A 22,057-nucleotide genomic window follows, 5' to 3' on the forward strand; every position below is an offset into this window, starting at 1 on the left:
CCAATTCACAGTACAGAAGAATGTCAAGTCAAAAGAAATTTTTTATTAATTTTGATTAACTGACATCAAGGCGAATCTATACTAGGTTGTGGCAAAGCGAATTCAACCAATTCGCCGTGCGGAAGAATGTCAAGTCAAAAAAAAGTTTTCATTGATTTCGATTAACTGACATGTTGTTCTTCTTGATAGTTTTCCATACAACGCCTTGTACTACAACATGCCAGTTAATCGAAATCAATGAAAATTTTCTTTTGACTTGACATTCTTCTGTGCGGCCAATTGGTTGAGATCGCTTTGCCACCACCTAGTATAGATTCGCCTTGGTTAAAATCCATTGTGAAATCATATATCAATTCACAATGCTAAAATCGATGATATATCGAAATTGACATTTGGAAACCAATCAGATGATTCCTTTGACGAAAGAGAAAAAGAAAGAACTATACAAACTGCTCAAATTTCGTCAGAAAATAGTTGCAAATCTTCCGGAAATAAAGATATACAAGTTATATATAGCAAAAACACTACGGACTCAATCAGTATATGTGAGATCCTCATGGACCGGCCAGTTCAACCTATATAAAGCAAAGAATGAGTGATATCCTCCCCCATCACGTCCGTCAGGAATATTGCCATAATCGTTTGCAGTACCGAAAAGGTCGTCGATTAAGAGCTGTTAAGGTAAACACAAATGAAAAATTTCTCTCATCATTCAAAGATTTTGTGGGTTAATTTCAGGTTTATACCGCTGCAAATGAATCAAGACATCTGCTTCTATTCGGAGTACCCAAAATTAATTTAAAACAAGAAGTAAAATGTAAACTACAACGATGTGGACAAGTAGAGGCACTTCATACTGTAACGGAGGAAATGTCGAAGAAGGGTAAAAAAATAATTGCTTAATTTAATAATTTTGATTAATATGTAATATATTGTAGTTGAGTTGGAGGCCTTCACAGATGTTTTTCATGTAAAATTTGACAAAGTGCAAGCAGGTCGTCTGGCGAAACTCTACTTGGATGCACAAGAGTTTTATGGTGGTATTCTACATATTTCGTATGCGCCCGAATATGAAACTATGGATGAGCTTAGACAAAAACTTCTTCAAAGGAAAACTGAAGTTATACACAGACAACGAGTTAATGAAAAGGTTTTAGCCTCTATTGAATCTATTTCCCATGACTGTGACTTTCCAACTAAAAAACAAAAACTAGAGCCATAATTCACAACAAATATCGTCTGAAATTTTGAAATAAACGGCCCTTAGCTAAAGCAAGCTGCGACGTAAGGAATTAAACTACAACAGCGTTCATCGATCTTTTCAATAACAAGTGTCAAAACGGCAACCTCCACCAAAGCTTCTCAAAAATTAAACATTACACATAAGTTGTCATCTGCTTTTGCAAGGGCTTTAGCATCTGATTACTATATTTTCAAGAATTTACCGAATAAACGCACTTGTATGATTTCTAGCCTCGACATAGGGCATAATAAACTACATTAACAAAATATTTTCAGTTTGTCCTTGGTAATATATATGTGATTTCGCATTTTAAGAATGCATAAAAATATGTTGTTCTGCCGTACACTTAAAAAAATTTATTCAACTACAAGTTACAGTTATATGTTTAATTAAATTTAATTAAAATATTATCTAATTATAATTTATTAGCTTTGTCATGTTGTGTTCCTTTAAACAATCGTTGCCTAATTTTTTGGCTATTTTTTTGTTTTTCGAAGATCATGATACATCGTTAGAAAAGGTATTCGCTTTTGCCATAATTCAGTTCCGTAATAAACCCAAAAGCTGTTAAAAGAAAAAGGAAACCGAAATAGGAGGGATTTTAGTCACGTTTAAAAAAAACCATTTCCAACTTACAGGCCAAAGAGCGCACCACCTAAGTGAGCTGCATGATCAAAGAATTTCCAACCTAGTAAGCAACCAGCCAAGTCGACTCCAATTATAACTTGTATAGCCTTTAAGGAATCATAAAAATACAGCGCTTTATGTAAAAATTATGAAAATAACAAAAATTATTAACTTACTGCTCCGGCAGAGAAATTTAACATAGGTAAGAAGAGTATGCTAAGTTGGGTATCTGGATATTTCGCACAAACGTAAGCTAGAATCGCCATTATTGCACCAGACTGAAAAGAAACGATTTGCTTGTAAGTATGTTACAACTTGATTATGCACTACCATGAAACATCGATTTAAAGACATAAAAGGCGCAAGTACAGGAGGGTATAAGATTCATATCTGAAAAGCGACCGCGCTAATATTCTACTTCGCCTTATATCGATGAAAACACTGCCGAAGGTTTAGGAGAGTTTCACCGATGTTGGTATTCCATTGCAGAAGCTATATATTGCGCTGGGAACCCCTTGATAGGGTTGCGCTACATACACGATCCTTGAAACGTGTTGTAGCTGTTTATGAAAGTTCGTCATATCAAGGTTTTACTTTATATTTATCTGAAGAAATGTATGCATGTTGCGTTTCGCAACATAATTTATGTATTATAGAAAGGATCAAATTATTATTAAAATTTTTATTTTACTGACGTTTCAATAAACACCTTACTTACCGCGCCTATCGATAGTCCAGATTGTGCTGTTAAAGTCTTGTATAATATACTCGTGAGGCTGGCAATTACGCCCGCACTCAAATAGACTGCCAAAAATTGTTCTTTTCCCAGTGACAATACAGCTGCATTTGAAAAGCTATGCAACACATACATATTAGCGAATAGATGAAACAATGAGTAATGACTAAATGTAGACAGAAACATTGGCCAACAAATGGCACCTAAAAATTCCAAAAAAAATATTTGATTATAACCTTTTGTTGGAATCTATAGAAAGTAATGCAACTTACGCCCTGCAGGATTTGAGCAAAAGTAAGTCATCATTGTATTGCGTAATGACGGCACACGCCATAGACCAAATACCAGCACGTTAAGTGCACATAGCGGCATAAATACACGCTCACCTGGTGATAGTTTGTCCCAAAAACCTCGTACCTCTTGTTTTATTTCTGTAAAAACACCCTGCTCCCTACTGACTGTAGATTGTCGTAGCCATGGAAATCTACTTAAGCGCGCCTTTTCTATCATCATATTGCGTGTATTTTCATATTCCAATATAGTGCAGCTCATAAAACAGCCAATACTGAACTGGATATATGTGCGAGATATATTCGAAATGTTATTTTAATCAACTAGCTTATGCCTTACCGCGCTTGTGAATATCACAGCCTTCATTACAGTACCCCGTGGTATGGCTCCACCTAAAGTGTAATTTTCAAATGGAGGTGATGTTTTCAGATTTCCGCTCCTTGCTGGACGCTGATGCTGCGGACTGCTACGCAATGAGCGTAGTAATATTGTACGTGGTTTCATATACTTGCTGGCACTATAGCTGGGCATAAGTGGCTCGCTGGAATTCATTGCATTTTGGTGTAAACAGTTTTAATTGAACGTAAGCATTTAAAATGATACTCACGCCATATGACGACACCAACTACGACATACAGCTCTTTGTAAGAGCATTTTTGTTTATTCTGGCTTATGATTTTTACAATAAAAATTTCCTAATAAAATGCAACGTTTAGCTACTTTTTTCCACTTATTTTCATCATAGTGTTCCTTGTACACTATGATTTTCATTTGTTTTTATTAGTCATATGTCGCATAACAGCGGTTTCCCTGATATATTTATCGATAGCTCTGCAAGAGTACACTGAAAGTTACACTTTCGTAGCTTCAAAGAAAAGAAAGCGATAAATCATTCCATGGTTATACTATGTCTACACGGTACACGATTTCGGTAGTATGATTTCGTAAATTACATTCCTGTCCACAACTCCATTACCAGATTGCACATTCACGAGTTCAAAATAGCTTCGTTCTCCGCATCTACGCCATAGTTGACTCTTGAGCGAATGAAAAAAGAGCTAAAGGAAAAGAGTCAATTCATAGTCATAAAAAACAGCTGATCTAATGTTTACATGCGCGATGCGCAGTCTTGTGTGATTTGTGAAGATAAACACCTGTTTTTGAAATTTGACAGCTAGTGCGGTCCAATTGGGTCCAATTGCGAATAAATTAATATTATGTTCAGACTTACTCGTTTAACGGCTCATTCTTATTTTATGAGTAAAACAAGTTGGAAACACGTGTTTTCGCCTTGTAAAATCTGTCAATAAAATAAGTTGAAAACACTTCTTTTCGGCGAAATTTAGATTGAAAACAAGTTGAAACCATTGTCGGCACTAGAACTTATCGGTAATAATCGATAAACCTATTGTCCCATAACTAATATGTCATTGTGTTTTGAATGTTATTTGCGGGTGATAAATTAATCTACAATTTTTGAACTACAATGGAGAAAAACAATATAAAAAATGCATAACCTGACGTCCAGATACAGGTGAGTTGGCAGTCTTAATACTTGACAAAGATTTTTTTATTATAATTTTATTTATTAACAAAGGAAGGAGAAGGCACAAATTGGACCATCTGGCGGCGCACCTTCAAGTTGGCCACTGTATACACAAATGCACCAGCTTTTGGCACCTTTCAAAACTTATAACCCTGAAGGGCTTCATCATTCATCTTTATCACTCATCTCAAATTAGAATAAAATTCACCAAGACACAATATTATTAAATTTAATAAAATCGTTTACAATAATATTAAATTACTCATGGTTGCATTGGAGCTGTCAAAATAAAATAAGAACCGAAAGTGTGAACGTACTTGTTTTATGCTAAAACACTTGTTTTAGGGTGTAATCTGAACATGATTTAAGAAAAATTTCTAATCGTTTGGTAGTTTTCACATAACGAAATTAGGTAATTGCGGCTGAAATTAAGAATCTTCCGAAATCAACTGGATTTTGGTGCCGTGGAGACATATATTATGTAATTCCGCGGTAATTTTTACTAAACAGAAATAAAATTTTGATAATTCTTTACCTTAGGTAGATAAATAATTACTTGAGGATCGCACTGCGACCATTGGTACATTATGCTCTCAGCTCCTTCACAGCACCTCATCCAAGCCGACATCCCTGATGAACCCTAGCAGTGCTTGATGGATTTGATGTGAAAATGCTCTGGCCATGGTGAGCACATAAACTTAGCCCTACGTCTTGAGATTGCGTCACACTCCAGGAGGATATGGTCCGCCGTCTCCGCTGATCTATCACAAAATCGGCATGTGTTCTTCGATATTATACCTAGCTTTTGCATGTGACTGTTCAGCCTACAGTGTCCTGTAAGAATAGCTGTTAGGATTCTATATCGAGTTGTGCTGTAACCCCCTAATAGTAACTTTGATTATCTCAGGCCCAACATATTGCGCCAGTGCTCTTCCCTCTTTTCCCTTTCTTCTACTAATAGATTCCCCCTAATTTCCTGCGGGCACACTGGCAGGAATGGCTCGGGACCAATAGGTCGTGTCGTTGCTGGCTCTCTGGCAAGGCTGTCCGCCTGCTCATTACCCTCAACTCCCCTGTGGCCAGGAACCCAGGCCAGCATTAGTTCGTTGTGTGCTCCTAGTTGATTTAGCTTTTCAACGCACTCAAGGACCAGTGCTGATTTTGCCTTGAGGACGGCCTGACTGTCACTGAGTATGGCAATTGTTTCATTGGAGTATTTGCGCTGAAGGTTCAGGTCAGCGCACCGGCCGTCGGTATACCAAACTATGCTCTCAATTCTGCTTTCCTCCCATGTACCCTTGTCACCCAGTTCCACTTTATACCTTTTTTCATACACTATCTGCCTGAGGATATCATCCCTCGGGAGTTGAGAGAGTGGGATTTTCTCTCTCAATTCCTCCATGTTCCGGGACGATATAACTTTACCTTTGCCCGCGCCCTCGACGATATTCAGAAGGGTTCGCTTGGCTGGCTGCTCTATTGATATATGCGGCGGGGTTAGATCGAGGATAGCTTCCAGCGCTATTTTTGGGCATGTGGCATAGCTCCTGTGATGCACACAAATGCCAGTCGCTGAAGTTTTGACAGTGCTTGCCTCGCCGTCGCTCGAGTTGTTCTCGAGCCATAAGTTATCACAGGTTTTACTATCATGGTGTACATCCATCTTAGCACATGTGGGCTACAGCCCCATGATTTGCCTGCTAGACGTTTGCATACCATGATGGACCTTATGGCCCTAGTTTTCGTGGATTCGAAGTGTTGTTTCCATAGGAGCTTGGTGTCAAAGGTGACCCCCAAGTATTTCACAGCGGTTCCATATTCTAGTGTCACGCCATCTATTGTTATTGCTCTCAGGGCTGGTAGGACCCTTCTTCCGGTGAAGGGGATGATGGTTGTATTTTATGGGTTGATATTAAGCCCCACGCTAGCGCACCATCCCCTTGTAATGTTCAATACTCTTTGTATTATGTCACAGAGCGTATTCTCGAATTTACCCCTTGCAATTATGACGATGTCGTCATCATATCCTTGGCATCTTATGCCACTGTTTGATAGCTTTTGCAGGAGTTCATCCACTACTAGGCTCCACAGAAGGGTTGACAGGACACTTCCTTGGTGGCACCCCCTCGTGGTATTAACCTTAACTGCACTATTGCCTACGTGGACTTCAGCGATTCTTGTACGGAGTAGATTGTCAATCCATCTCTGGATAGGCATCTGGATTCCTCTTCTCTGCAGTGCTATGTTTACGCTTTCGTGAGATGTGTTGTCAAAGGCACCCTCGATGTCAAGAAAGGCGCAAAGCACTGTTTCCTCTGTTTCGAACACCCTCTGAATTTCAGATGTTAATTGGTACAGAGCTGTGTACGTTAACCTGCCCGCGCTGTAGGCATGCTGGCAATGATGTAGGGGCCAGCTCTTTAGGGATTTCGAACTGAACTCTTGGTCTATTATCTTTTCCATTGCCTTCAAGACAAACTTAGACTTATTGGTCTGAAGGACTTTGCTTGTGAGTAGTCCTTTTCTCCTACTTTTGGAATGAAAACCACCCTTGCTCTTCTCCACATCATGGGTATGTATCCCAGTGCCAGGCTATCTCTCATGATCCTGGCGAGATGTAGGATAATCTGTGTCCCCTGCTGCATTAGCGCCGGGTAGATGCCATCCACCCGGAGATTTATATTTCTCAAAGGATTCCACTGACCATCTGACTCTAGCCTCGCAGAAGAGGGAGTTGGTTAATTGCCACTCTGGTGGGGTTGGTCTCACTCTGTGGAATACCGGTTCCGTTACTTGCGGGGAGGCATCAGGACAATGCGCTTGCAGCAATCCGTTTTCTCGCTCCTCCACCGTTCTGGTATAGGTACCGTCTGGGAACTTAATTGCTAGGTTGATCTCTCTCTGCTCTTTGGCTAGGGCCTTGTGGAGCCTTGCCGCGGCACGTGTGCTGGAAATTCCCTCACAGAAATTTCTAAAACTTTCCCTTTTTGCTTTCCTTATCTCTTAATTGTACTTTGTTAGATTCTGAGTGTATTCCTCCCAGTTGCCGGTTCTCCTTGCCACGTTAAAATGTTTCCTGACTTTTCTCCTTAGTGACGTCAGATCATACGACCACCAGAGGGTTGTCTTTTTACCTTTAACTAAGGAGACTCAGCAAATGGAGTTGTAGGCATCTATCATTATCTGATTTGCCCTGTCCACTCTGCTCTCTAACTCGCTACAATTGGTGCTTCTGCACTTGTTCTTGAGGTCATCTACGTTAGCCTCTATAATTCTTTTGTAGCTGCCCCAGTCTGTTTTCCTGGGATTTCTTTTAGGGTTGGGTTGCCCCAGCTCAAACCTTGTCATCCTGTGATCCGAAAGGGAGGGTTCTTCCGAGACCCTCCATTTCGATATAATATTCTCAGTTAGGTTGTTGCCGAGTGTTATATCAAGGACTTCTGCCCTGACCCGTGTAACAAACGTCCGTACGTTGTATATAGTTAAATCATTACTGGCTATATATTCTAGCAAACACTCACCCCTTTGGTTGGTATCACTGCTGCCCCACTCCGTGTTGTGGGAGTTAGCATCGCTTCTTATAACTAGCGGAAGTTTGGCTCTCCTGCAGTATGCCACCATCTTCTGGACGTTATCTGGAGGGATTGCATTTCCGTCCCCGGGAAATAGGCTGCGGCTAGCACAATGCTGGAGTCGTCTCCATTGATCTTTGCATCGATTTTCACCTCCACTAAATCTCGACTTAAAAACTCTGTAAGCAAAAATAAGCATTACACATTCTCTAGGTCTCTCCTGAGAGAGATCACAAATTACTCTGTTATTACTCACATTAAGGCCCCTTGTATACCCAAGGTTCCTGTATGAGGGCAATGCCCAGATCGTCCAAGGCAAACTTCCTCGCCAGTACAGGCGAAACTGCAATGGCGTGATGGAGAATGATCTGGGCTATCTGGATACTTATGCCGGTTATTTTGGCCCGGGCGGCCTCGTCGGATCGTCGTAATCCGACAACCCGCTCTCGCTGTCGTCCCGCTTGTTCAGTGCCAGAGGTTCAGTGGAAGTTCAAGCCCTCGATAAGCTCCTGTGTGGTAGGGATTTCCTCATCCTTTGGCTGTGCGATTGCATCACTTCCGCTTGCTGCGGTGGGAGGGTTTGTAGACTCGCAAATCGGATGATGTCGGTGCTTGCCTCCCACATGTCCTCGTCCGACATCTCGTGTTTGTCGACGCCCTCTGCCTCCGCCCTTTCTTCCGGCCGCTCACTGTTCCCTGGTTGCCTCCAGGGTCTCACATGGATCAAGCCGTATCTCTAATGTAGCTTGAAACCATTCCTACGCGTGAGCTGGTATGATTTCTCGTCAATGCCCACGTCAAGACGTAGGCCCGTTTCTTCCGCGCTGAAGTTTATAACGCCCTCCTTTGCGTCTTGAGGCCCTCGTTTTGGTTCGCGAGGAGCCGGATCGCAAATTCTTTGGGGCGTTCCGCACTTCTGGGGAGGAACATTGTTACATTATGTGTGGGCGGTATATCATCCTCGCGTCTCGTACATAATGGTGGCCCTGTCCACCCCTCGAGTGTTGGTACTACCTCTTCGAGCCACTTTGCGGTTCTCTCGTCCTCGCAGTCTACGAGGAGGAGCCCTGCTCGGAAGTACACCCCGCAAAATATTAGAGCATGCCCACATCCCCTGAACACTCCCTTTATGATCTGTTCCTGGAGTCGTCAGGTCTTCTTGACTAAGGGCAGTCGGTGGGTAGTTTCTGGGCAACACAGCCCCTCGGATACGCCTGAGGACCCTCCATGGTTCGCGGGTTTATTGCTCTACGCCTGCCCCTCCTGTTCGCCTTTCTTGATTTGCCCGCGCTGCTCACCTGTGGCCGAGATGCCGCTGGGGATCGCGGGTTTTTTCGCCTTTTGCTTATTATGCTCTTCTGTCCCGCGCTGTTTTCCTTGGATTTTTGTGTTGCCCTTTCGGTTTGCGAGTTTAAGAGCCGGTTCTCTGCACACTCCAGCGTTGGTGGAGGGAGATTCATCGTCGCTCATATGCTCTAAGAAGAGCATTGCCTCCTCTCTCGTGAGGCTCTCCAGGAATTGTCTGGAGTACTTGCGTGGCCTGCTACTTCTTTGCCGGCTGCTCTTCTTGGAGCCCGTTTTCCTTGTTGCGTTGATGTTGTTATTATTTTTTTTGTTGTTTTGGTTATTGTTGTTTTTACTCATTTTTGTCGTACGACAACTTGCTTGACATGGCAAGCGTAGTTGTCAATTATTTATTTGGGGAACTGGGTTCGTCCGCCGCGGCAGAGCCCCTTGACGCGGTAAGGCCATGATTACTCCCCAAAGTGGTCCGGTGTTGGGGAGGCGCCGTTATAATACAGCCGGTGTTGTAGACCTCCTGGCTGCACACCAGTCCAATGGCCACCGTGACGCATGACACCCTGTATTAGGAGGTGACAGTTCTTGGTTACATATAGCATTCGCTACATCTGTCAGGTGAGTGCGGTTGCACCGCTCCCATCTGACCAATTAGTATCAAATGCGATCGGCATAAGACCCTGCACCGCTGCAAGGTGACTGTCTTCGCAGAGGATTCTTTACCTTAGCTCACAACTGATAAAAGGTGTCAAAAGACGCGTGTTGCCCTCGACAACAATAACCCGAAGGCAGAAAAGAAAAATCGACAATAATCGGGAGTGATGTCAAAAGACGCATTTTGGACCTAGGATCGCAAATCTGATAATGGAAGTTAAAAGAAAGGTGTTCTGCGAAAAAATATTGTGGATCCCAGCTCTGGTTTATGTGCAGTCTGTGGTAATTTTTCAGGGTTTCATGAATTTCTTTTAATGAACACAATGTTACGGTCTGCTGTTATGGTCTCGTTTCGAAATACTTCCATGTAAAACTGCGATAGTTCCGTAAACATTTCCGAGCAGTAGTTTGTTCTTTTTTTTTCAAAATGGGTTTCGGGAAAATTTCGAGATTTAGAAGATTTATGAACACTTTGACTGCGAAAGTTTTCGAAAATGTTCTTGAAGCTTCACTGTAAAAGATCCGTGCGAATTTTAAAGAACCTCGAGAAGCTATATTAGCAAAACTCGACTAGTTCATGACCCTTCCAAATAAAACTGCGAAACTTTCATAAACATTCTTCCAACTTTGGATTTTATTTCTCTTCGATAACGGTTCCGAAATTGTTTTGGAGAGTTTTGAGGAGTTAATGAAGAATGTTGAACACTTTTGAGCTTTCGAACGAAAATAAATGAAGGGAGATGATAATTGAAAATAATTGCTAGTAACTTTCCAAATAGCATTGCTGTAGGTAATTCAACATTATTCCTTTCTCTCTTGTTTTTTTATCATTAAAGGCTATTGAATTGCATTGGCAACAAATGAATTGCTTTTAGCCAGCCCTATCAAGAAGCTGGTAAACCAATTATTATACTGAATAAAAATTTATACGAACATTGTGAACAACCAATAAAAGCTCAAGCTCCAATGCTTTTGACATTGTATGTACATGATCTATTTGTAATACGTATGTAGCGAGCAACCGCTTATGTAAACTATTAATGACATAAATTGGCACTAACAAATTAATTAGGAATACCCTAAAATAAGTCATACTTAGAAAAAGAAACTCGAACATATTGTTAAACGTTACGATAATAAGCTAGGGCTATATGGAATATATTTTAGTATAACGTTTAGAAGCGCAAAGTGGTAGGTTCGGAAGTCGGAAGGAAGGATTGAGAAGGTTATGTGAGGTTAGCAAGTTTAAGATAGCGGGATAGTAGCGAAGTCAAGTATGGCATATAATATATAGAAAGTAGTTTTGGTTTATATCTGGTTATATTTATACATAAATATTCCAAGTTGATTAAATTCGTAGTTGTAGATAAATAAGTTTAGGCGTGTGAAATCTATTTCACATTCAATTAATTTGAAAATCCTGCTCACTAGGAAGAAGGTGATAAGAATTTTTTTTACACCTAGGGAAAAGGGGGAATTGCATAAAAATGGAAGCAATGTTAAACTAATTAAAATTTAATTAAAATAAAGTTACTGTAAAATAAATACATCCAACGAATAAATGTACAAATCGGTAAATACAATAAATGAATAAACAAATAAATATGGCAAAAGTACCACAACGGAATAAAATGTGTAGCTACAGCAACTACAACAAATAAATTATAATAATCATTCTGCACATAAGTGAAACTTTACATCTTTTCGCGACTCGCTAGTAGGTCATCTGAAAAATTTAAAAATAACAATATTTCTTTTAGAAACTAAGAGCATTAAAAGATATACTTCCTAAATTTATAAAAACTTCAACCCCTCATCAAATCCTTTTGTCAATAAACACTCTTTTTTTACTTGTATGTTAGGCATATTATATAACAATTGCGCTTAATTATAAGATACTGGCATATGAATTTTAAATAAATATTGTATTATAAAATGGGAATGCTGCCTCTCTCAGTTATTTAGAAGGCACGTAGGTTTACAGGTAAGGGGCCACCGAAAGTTAGGTGCGTCGGTGGCCATGGTTTTTGGGGATGGGCTAAGCACCGGGCGTCGCAACACCACCCGCGGCGCCCCCAAGATATATTCGGCCCTTTTTTGTAGTTTTATTTTTCAGCAGTTTTGTTTTTTTTTTTTTTTTTTGATTTTAGAGTTAGTAACCGGTCATGTCCGGTTCGGTAATTTTTGTTGCGTTTAGCATTTTTTGAATTTCTTTTTGAAATAAAATTTTTGAATGTTAGCGGTCTGTCCGTGGCATCCGGTTCGACCGGATGTCGTTTTAGTTTGAATTATAAGCGTTTTGAGTCGGCTCTGCGCTTCTGTCGGTTTTTTTTTGAATTTGACAGTTGAGTTTTTGAATAGGCATGATAGGAACTTTTTTCTGTTTATGGCGCAGGAACAGTAAGGTTGGCAAGGACCCGCCCCAGCCGAAAATGACTAGCCACTGTGCACCACCACATCATGCCGACCGCCTTCCTTACTGCTTCCACCGAAAATGCGATTCCATAACAACAAAATTTTTGACTTCGATTTTAGAAATTCCGATACTGGAATCAAAACGCGTCTTTTGATTCCGTTATCCACCAGGTTTTCGGCTACGATACGGCTAAGGCCACGTTTATACATTAACTATTCTACAATAAATCCTTAATTGTTAATCTACGCGCTGTCTGTTCTAAATGGAAGCACGAAGTAAATGAGAAAGTTTGACAGCTAATAACCTAACTCCCTTACATGCCAACCTAATATAAACGCACGCAAGTCATTTGCTGTCAAAAATGTCTCATGCACATACAACTTGTAGGAAAGCAACCCAAATTGAATTTTCTGCGTGAAAACCTAACTCGATTTCAAATTTTTGTTCTGCGCGACATTTAGATTTGGCGTTAGCACACATGCTTTACATTGTCGCAACGCACGCTTATTCGGGTTACAGCGAAAAACGCCGGTTGTTTGCGTGCGCTAAAAAAAACGCAGTGCGGTTTTATTAGGTTGGCATGTCATGATGGGACACATGTGAACGTCTAGATTTGTTAAGGGAAACTTAAATCCAGACCTAAAAGTTTTAGTGATCAAAAAAATTGTTTCCGGGGCATTTTGAATCTTGATGCAAATACGCGTCTTTTGATACCGCTTTCGACATGTGCGACCCAAATTTTAAGTGCAGGACTTAAGTTGAAATTTTACTAAATTTGGAAATTAAAAAGCTTATATTTCATAAACTAAGAGTTTCCTAGAGTTTCGGATGATAATTTTGTGATTTTTAGGACCCCCTCTACCCCTAAAAATCAGCAAAAGTTTGAAAATCGTGGCACCTTATATAAAATCCAACCCCTTTAAAGTTCATTGTGGCAGGAAAACTTTCGACGTGCGATCTTTCAAAGTGACGCCAAGGCGACGCAAAAGTCGAATGTGTTCGGGCCTTAACAAAGAAACGCCGAGCTATCTTCGCTTTGAAGCTGCAATTATATACAGGTTGGCTCATCTCATCAGCTGATTTTATTTATGTCATTGCATGGTCGAAGGGATTGTCAAAAGGAGATGGCAAACTCTAATACATTGGCAACATTTTACTTACACATAAAAAACTGCTAAGTTTTATGTTTCCATTCCATACCATTCGCACCAACACCAATACACAGATTTTGACAATTTGAACAGACATATTTTGTTGCGTTACAGACGAGCCAACCTGTATATAGTTGAACCATGCTTTGAAGCGAGCAAAGCGTTTATAAAATTCCGCCATATTGCAAATTACTAGCCTTGATACTAATGTACCATCTTTTTGGACGATATTTTTCTATCGACAATTTTCATTTGTTTTTGGAGACATATTGACATTCGAATCGTATTTCGCATTCACATCAATTCGTATTTTTATATTCACTCTCTCTTTCGCACATTCGTAAACAACAGCAGTGAGCAACAACAATTGATTTCCCGCCGGAATATTGCTTCAACTTGGCGCAAATGCATTTGTGACGAAAATTTCCTATAAGAGAGACTGCCAACATTTTGGAAATTCAATCAGATCTTCAACATTGAACGGGTAGTGTTAATTCTAGCCATTTTGGGGACGTGCTTTGCGAAATTTCATTTAACATTTTTTTTTACCATATTCTAGTGTGTGATACAATTTAATTTATATCTACGTCGACCATTCGCAACAAATATTACATAAAAATAAAATGGCATTCGCTGGCAAAGAAAACATCGCTGAAAACATGGAGAAATTTTCGTTGCAGGTAAGTGTAAAGAAATAAAAGGAACGGAAACGACATCACATTTCAGCTGATGCAACGTGTTTTAGCGATAAATTTGCCATATATAAATTTTTCTACTTCATATATGTATATGTATGTATCTACCTAGCTATGTGTTTGGTTGTTACTAATTTATGATAATTTTTAATGATTTTGCAGAGTCCAAGAAAAATTCTTACAGATGTGAACAACATGCGCAAAATGTCTTTTGGCAATAACGAGGATCTGTCAGGAAAATTGCAACAGCAGCCAGACACAACAACGGTGGAACACGTGACAACGCTGGCCAGCAAGGCGGCGGCACCATTTGACCCTACAATTGAACCATTGCTTAAAGAGAATCCACGTCGTTTTGTTATTATGCCCATAGAATATCCGGATATATGGCAGATGTATAAAAAAGTGAGTGTGTTTTTGTTTCTATAGCCAGTAGTATAGTTTCAGTTAGAAAGGAACTTGACGAAATTTGGTCTTCATATCATATTAAATAGCACTTGAGTATATACACACAAACCTGCATATTAGTGTACCTTGCGGCTGATTGCTTTGGTGCTTGCTATTAATTGAAAATAGTGGTGTGGCGCTAGCAGCATTTTGAACAAGTTACAACATGTTCATATTTGTTAGAACTATTTGCGTGCTACGTCATCTTTCTCCCTCGTGTGTCTCCGATGTTTCATCCCTCAGCAACTCTTCTGTATGAATGTACTTCATATACATATACATGGCATGCCAATGGTTTTTTCCGCACGCTGAGTATTGTGTACATATATATGTGACATGTTTTTGCTTGTCCGACATATCCAAGCAATTAACCGCATATGCCATGATGAGTGGGTCATAAAGTCAGAATTTGGCGCGTTGAATCGCAGTGGATACTGCATTTATGGCGCTAAGATTTTTCCCGCGCGCGCCATTTTTCTTGTGTAAAATTGCTTTGTTGATATTTTGGTGAAAGTGCTTAATCTAAACTTATATGTATGTGTATTTATACATGTATTTATGTTAGGGTGTGCCTATCTGATATTTTCAATGTGCTTTTTAGCCCAATGATCAAGTTTTAGTTTATGACTACACCAACAGCAAGATTTTCCAGCCAAGTTCTTCCAATAATAGCAGAACTTGCTTAAGCTAAAATTTCACAAAGAGTAACGCAGTTCACAGCGCACTATCATGGTTGTACCCAAGACAGCATAAATAAGTGAGGTTCCTTCAAAGTCCAATCTGCCGGTCCCAGTGGGCTAAGGGGCACATATATAAGGTAGGGCATGTCTCGTATAGTGCCAAAAATGCTTTATAGCTGTCAAAGGGAGAGTGGTTAGAACCAAAATTGTTAAACCGGGCCTGGCATACATATTCTGACTGTAATCTGGGGATCATCACCCACGCAGTTCTTGCTATTGAGAAAATAAAAAAAAAAACAGGTATATTGCTACCACGCTCCCCCAGCGGATTATGGGGTCAGAATATACCCGCGGTAGGTATGCCTGTCGTAAGAGGCGACTAAAATACCAGATTCAAGGGGTTGTGTAGCGCAACCCTTTCAGGTTGCCAGCGCAATATATAGCTTCTCCAAACCCAATTGTCAACCTCATTTATTATCCGTGGCGAATCCTGTTTCATTAATAGCCGAGGCTCTGACGACCCCGAACTCCTCATGGATCTAGGTGGTGGGAGGGCGGGATGGCCAAGAAGGTCGCATGTGGTCATAACAAATCGTTCCCGAGAGGGCCGGGCTTGGTACCGGAACGTACCGGATCTGCATCCGGCAAAGGACCATCAACATCGATAACACTCCCCAAGGCCTTCGGGGAGTATCCTTATCGCTACAACAGCAACAACATTGTTTCCACGAGATATGGATTCTTCATAACTTTCTAAGGGAAAGTTAAATTTTGGGCGTCTTAAAAAATAGCACAAATTTGAAATAGAATTTAAAGCAATGTAAGACTTTTACCTTATGAGAATTTTATATACCGAAAATGTGAGTTAGCATAAAGTCGAATGGGACACAGACTTATGTATGTGCATAATCGTACTTAAGTTATTTATGCTTATTAATTTGTGAAATATAGCGCTTACTCGGCTTTTTTATAGAAAATATTTTAAAGATAATTCATGTCAAAGTAATATTAAAGTTTATCTACCTACCCTACTCAGAAGATCAGAAATAAAGCAGATAGTTTAGAGGCTATAAAAAAAGTCAGATGACTCGGAGTCATATCTATACTCATACCATTTATCTTTCATTCTGACCCCAGCGGGTTAGGGGATCAGAATATACCCGCGGTAGGTATGCCTGTCGTAAGAGGCGACTAAAATACCAGATTCAAGGGGCTGTGTATCGCAACCTTTCAGGTTGCTAGCGCAATTTATAGCTTCTCCAAACCCAATTGTCAACCTCACCTATCCGCGGCGAATCCTTTTTCACTAACAGACGAGGCTCTGGCGACCCCAAGCTCCTCATGGAACTTGGGGGTAGGGAGGGAGGGAACGGCCTGAAGGTTTAATGTGGCAACATAAATCGTTCCCGAGATGGTCGGGCTAGCACCTTAATGGTGCTATGGTACCGGAGCATACCGGATTTGTATCCGGCAAAGGACCATCACATCGATAACACTCCCCAAAGCCTTCGGGGAGCAACCTTATCGCTACAACAACAACATCTTTCATTCTGAATATATTTCCATCTATTGACGACAATAGGAAGGTTAATCTTATTCATGTTTTTAGAGCAGGAATTACGCTCCTGGAGTCTTTCCGGGGAGCCAATCCTTTGAGGCACATAAATTCAGTACGCTCTGGTACTACCGTTTTCACGCAGACTGTCTTCGGAACGGTGTGATTTGACTACGTCAAAGCCCGTCGATTGTCTCAATGCGATAAGCTTCCCAAACAATCAACCTTTTATCCTTATGGTATTCCAAGGATTTCTGAATTCAGTACACTCGGGCACTAATATTTTCACGCAGACTGTCTTCGGAACGCTGTGATCTGACTACGGCAAAGCCCGTCTAGATTGTCTATATGGGATATGCTTTCCAAACAATCAACCTTTTTTCCCTATGCCTTACCAATGATTTCTGAATATTAAATATTTTCAAGAACTTTCCTAAGCCATATTTTTCTCTCTGGGTTTCATGTCGTTTACTTCTTAAACCGTTGTAATAAACTTTTTTCGATTGTTGCAAATACATAGTATGTACATATATCCATATGTATGGCTGTTAATGTACATATTTAATGTAAGTATTTATGTACAAATACTGGTATACACGGTTTAAGCATAACGATCGAAAGGTAGAGCTGATGACAAATTTTTGTAACCATAAGCCATTTTTTTTTTTATTTGCTCATTTCATTCATCCACAAATTCGTTTACCTGGCTTTGCTTTGGTTCATTCGATTTCTGAGCATGCACTGGTCAGCTCTTTAGGGGTGAGTGGTATTTTTATGGAACAAGTTGAGCTGTTGAAGTATTTACCTATCTAAGCTACAATAATAAAGAATAACAATTTGTTTATGACTGGTAACGTCAATGAGCATAAAAGGTAGTGCGGTCGTTATTGATTTTAATTTACCATTACTTGCGCCTGCACTGATATAATTCGCCTTGCTTAGTCGGAATTTCTAGGAGCCCTTGGTTGTGTACAAGTCGCGTCATTGGCAACAGGTTCCTATAAGGACACAAACTAAACCGTTTCACAATATGTCAATTTATGAATTTGACTATCGATTATACAGCGGGCTCTTGGAAAGGCTTATGTACATTTTGAGACCCTATGCTAGTTTCTCTTTTCTGTTTTCCTTGATGCTTAAGTAGGCTTGTAGAGTCAGCGATGCATTGGCGGGCACTTTGTAGTATGTGGAGTTCTTTGAGAGATTATCTCAGTATCACCGAAGTTGTACTAAGCTACCAATCCATGATTCAACTCAGGATTGTTGAGATTTTCCTTGCAAGTCTTTGGTACACCATTACGGCCTTTGAAGATCTAGATGTTAAGTACTGCACGCGTTTCCGATTTTTATTCTGTTTTATTCCTTTGAGAACTTTTCGGTTAAAACTCTTTTATAATATGTTGTTGTTATTCTTGTTGGCGTTGTTGTAGCAATAAGGACATTTCCAGAAGTTTTTGGGGAGTGCTATCGATGTTGATGGTCATTTGCCGGATGCAGATCGTTAGGTTCCGGTAACAAGCACCATCAAGGTACCATCTCGGGAACGATTTAGTATGATTACATTGCAACCTTCTGGTCATAACGCTCTCCCACCCCCTAAATCCAGCAGGAAATTGGGGTCGCCATAGCCTCGGCTGCTAAAGAAACAGGATTCGCCACGGGTAGGTGAGGTTGACAATTGTGTTGGAGATATAAATTGCGCTGGCAACCGCTTGCCAGAGTTGTACTACACAACCCCTTGAATTAATTTGGTACTTTAGTCGCCTCTTACGGAAGGCATACCTGCCGCGGGTATATTCTAAGCCCCCTAGCCCACTGGGTGGGTTCTTTGATAATATCGTAAGGCATGCAAATCTCACTCTTAGTAAAAAAATAGTCAACTGCTCTTATTATGTACAAGCTCAAATTTCGACCTAGTTATTTCAGAAGATATTCTTCCTATGGTAGTAGCACAGCATTAAATCTAATTTAATTTTTGTTTTCGCTGTTAGGCAGAAGCATCCTTCTGGACCGTAGAAGAGGTTGATCTCTCCAAAGACATGGACGATTGGGCGCGTCTCAGCGACAATGAACGTCACTTCATATCACATGTTTTAGCTTTCTTTGCTGCTTCCGATGGCATCGTCAATGAAAATTTAGTTGAACGTTTCAGTCAAGAAGTTCAAATCACCGAAGCGCGTTGCTTTTATGGTTTTCAAATTGCAATGGAAAATGTGCATTCAGAGATGTATAGCATTCTAATTGATACATATATTAAAGATGGCCAACAAAGAGATTATCTATTTAATGCTATTGAAACGATGCCTGCCGTTAAGCGTAAGGCTGATTGGGCGCTCGCATGGATCTCATCAAAAGCAGCAAATTTTGGTGAACGTGTTATTGCATTTGCTGCCGTTGAAGGTATATTTTTTAGTGGCAGTTTTGCTTCGATCTTTTGGCTCAAAAAACGTGGCCTTATGCCCGGTTTAACATTCTCCAACGAGCTAATCTCGCGTGACGAAGGTTTACATTGTGATTTTGCGTGTCTAATGTTCCAACATTTGGTACAGAAGCCCAGTAGGGAGCGTATTACTGAAATAATTGCTGAGGCTGTTAAAATTGAACAAGAATTCTTAACAGATGCTTTGCCAGTGAATTTAATTGGCATGAATTGTAAGCTAATGTCTGATTATATTGAATTTGTGGCGGATCGCTTGCTGGTCGAGTTAAACGTGGGCAAGGTGAGTGCGAACTAAGGTTGCTTTTGTATAACTAAATTAAAAACTCCATTTTTTTTTTAAGGTTTACAATACACCAAATCCCTTCAGTTTTATGGAGCTCATCTCATTAGATGGCAAAACAAATTTCTTTGAAAAGAAAGTGGGTGAATACCAGAAATGGGGCGTTACCGCGAATCGTATGGATAATGTGTTTACGTTGGACGCTGATTTTTGAACTAAGAAAATTGACTTGTACCTACCATTTGTAGATATATCATCCTATATATATATATATATTTAGATAATATTTTGTATTAAGTTTTTAGTTTATACAAAAAACAGTAGCAAATTTCCATAAGTTTATTTACTTACTATACATACTTACCTGACACATGCACCTACGTTATTTTTCTAGTTTTATTTGCTTTGTACGTTATTTCTTTTAAAATATGTATTTCAACACTTCTATCATGCTTTCATTTTTAAATTTTGCAAACAGGACAAGATACGTATCTATACATTTGTATTTTTCTCGTAATTTTTTTAAAGAAACAGATTTATATACCTTCTAGATACGAGTTTAAAAATTGTAATCAAATTAATTTGTATAATGACTGTGCGTCTATATTAAAGCGTAAAAGAAAAATGTGAATTATTTAGTATTTAAATTTATGTGACATTTTTTTTTTTAAATCGAGCAAAAAATTGGTAAGTGAAAGTGTTGCAATGTAATTACTTACATTTGCAAATTTCTTTGTAGGGCAGGCTAAAAACTTCTTGGTAATTCTATACGACAGCATGTCACTCCTAATACTCGTCCGAAAATATCGGCAGGGGTGGCAAAATACACGTTATGGGCCCAGGATCGCGATTCCAAAAACGGAAGTTTTTTGGGCTTAAGTGCAGAATATATACATTTGTCAAATTAAAAAAATGTATATGAGTATCGGTAGTGGTATTTATGGTGAGTTTAACCGTATAATTTTTTTTTGGTGCAAATAATAACTAGGGGTAATTCCACGTCAAAAAGTAAATTTAACATTTTTTAAAACAAAATATCTTTGAAACTATTAAGTCAATCTTCAAAATTGTAATGTCTTTAGATAGGTAATAAAACAAGGTTTTGTTTGATATATAAAGCATCTATATTTAGAAGAAATTTCTATAAAAAATTATGTTTTTATGGAAAAATGATTGCTAACCTATCATAAATCGAATAGTAAGTCGAAAAAATGTGTTATTGACAAAATACTTTTATACTATCGTGTTGAAGGTAATTTCATTACCTTTAATTTGGTATATATATCTTTATATTACAAGGTATAACTTGATTATTTAGGGGCGAAAAAGAAAGGTGTCATATGAGTTCAATTATTTTTATCGATGTAGGTATATATGTATATGATGTTATTTATATGCGCCATGCACAGTAATCTGCCTAGAACACCTTTCTGCATAAGCGGCCTTCGGCCGCGCTTATCAAAAATAACCCTGGGCTACGCCATGCCAAGTCGGGGTGTGTGGTATAACCTTCTGTTGTCTTTGTGCGTAGTACACCCTTCGGTAGCCACGGTTATACCACACACCCGGACTTGGCATGGCGTAGCCCAGGGTTATTTTTGATAAGCGCGGCCGAAGGCCGCTTATGCAGAAAGGTGTTCTACGCAGAATTACTGTTCATGTCGCAGCCGGTGTTGGATCGGCTAACATAACAATAAACATAAGAGTTATAAGGTAATATCAGCTCGTTCACGAATGCAAAAAAGAGCTTTTTAAAATTTTTGGTAAATAAAGACTAGAAAAGTTAAAGATATATATACATCAGATGAAAGGTATTTTTATAAGTAATTTTATCGATTTTTTAATTGTTGAAATCCATCCACTAGTTACAGAGATATTTTGATTTGAAAAATTCATAATTTCGCCTTTTGACAGGGAATTACCCCCAAACCTTTCATTTGCACCAAAAAAGAAATATACCGTTGAATTAGCATAAAAATCTCTATAAAGTCCGATTTTTTTTTTTTTTTGACAAATGTATATATTCTGCACTTGTTCCGTTTTTTGGACGGGTACTAGCAGTTGTTGTAGCGACAAGGACACGGAAGGTTTTGGTTGGGTTCTTTACCTATTGCCTCGACCATGTTTTCAAATTTCCCATGAGGAACTACTAAATACTCTTGTTAAAGACTTTAAATTCATCTGGTTAAGCTAAAGTCAGTAATGGAATTCAACTTGTGATTAAATTGATTATTTAATTTGTATTATTACTTTAGTAACCTTCAGGCAGGATTCTTGTATTACACTATACAGGAATCCATGGCGCGACAAGTACAGGGCACCGAAGCCGCTCGCGTAATTAGAGTACGGATGACTAATGGATGAGAGAACGTTCGTTATTAAAAGTTCGGGATTGTTGCCGGCTTAACAGGTTTTTGAAGCTGAG

At 39.4% G+C, this 22,057-nt stretch overlaps 3 protein-coding genes across 5 annotated transcripts; 2 read left to right on the top strand and 1 right to left on the bottom strand.

The window, feature by feature from the left end:
* Positions 1–333: 333 nt before the first annotated feature.
* Positions 334–2,034, top strand: LOC137245151 (RNA-binding protein 48). The gene is made up of 3 exons (XM_067775349.1): positions 334–681; positions 739–883; positions 939–2,034. Exons 1-3 carry the CDS (start codon positions 592–594, stop codon positions 1,220–1,222), a joined length of 519 nt encoding a protein of 172 aa, XP_067631450.1. The 5' UTR covers positions 334–591; the 3' UTR covers positions 1,223–2,034.
* Positions 939–3,908, bottom strand: rho-7 (rhomboid family intramembrane serine protease rho-7). 2 transcript variants are annotated; one of them, XM_067775348.1, is made up of 8 exons: positions 3,661–3,908; positions 3,505–3,629; positions 3,237–3,438; positions 2,879–3,176; positions 2,589–2,809; positions 2,047–2,148; positions 1,880–1,977; positions 939–1,807 (listed from the first exon to the last, which is right to left on the bottom strand). In XM_067775348.1, exons 2-8 carry the CDS (start codon positions 3,549–3,551, stop codon positions 1,720–1,722), a joined length of 1,056 nt encoding a protein of 351 aa, XP_067631449.1. In that variant the 5' UTR covers positions 3,552–3,629; positions 3,661–3,908; the 3' UTR covers positions 939–1,719. The 2 variants fall into 2 exon arrangements, with proteins under 2 accessions (XP_067631449.1, XP_067631448.1); XM_067775347.1 differs by having other exon boundaries at positions 3,505–3,908.
* A 9,957-nt stretch (positions 3,909–13,865) lies between these two features.
* Positions 13,866–20,283, top strand: RnrS (ribonucleoside-diphosphate reductase subunit M2). Of its 2 annotated transcripts, XM_067778065.1 has the most exons (5): positions 13,866–14,019; positions 14,095–14,215; positions 14,393–14,635; positions 18,904–19,632; positions 19,694–20,283. In XM_067778065.1, exons 2-5 carry the CDS (start codon positions 14,159–14,161, stop codon positions 19,844–19,846), a joined length of 1,182 nt encoding a protein of 393 aa, XP_067634166.1. In that variant the 5' UTR covers positions 13,866–14,019; positions 14,095–14,158; the 3' UTR covers positions 19,847–20,283. The 2 variants fall into 2 exon arrangements, with proteins under 2 accessions (XP_067634166.1, XP_067634165.1); XM_067778064.1 differs by having other exon boundaries at positions 13,891–14,215.
* The last annotated feature ends 1,774 nt before the right edge of the window (positions 20,284–22,057 follow it).

The sequence above is a fragment of the Eurosta solidaginis genome, chromosome 3 (genome assembly GCF_040869045.1).
Source record: "Eurosta solidaginis isolate ZX-2024a chromosome 3, ASM4086904v1, whole genome shotgun sequence".
Taxonomy (NCBI): domain Eukaryota; kingdom Metazoa; phylum Arthropoda; class Insecta; order Diptera; family Tephritidae; genus Eurosta; species Eurosta solidaginis.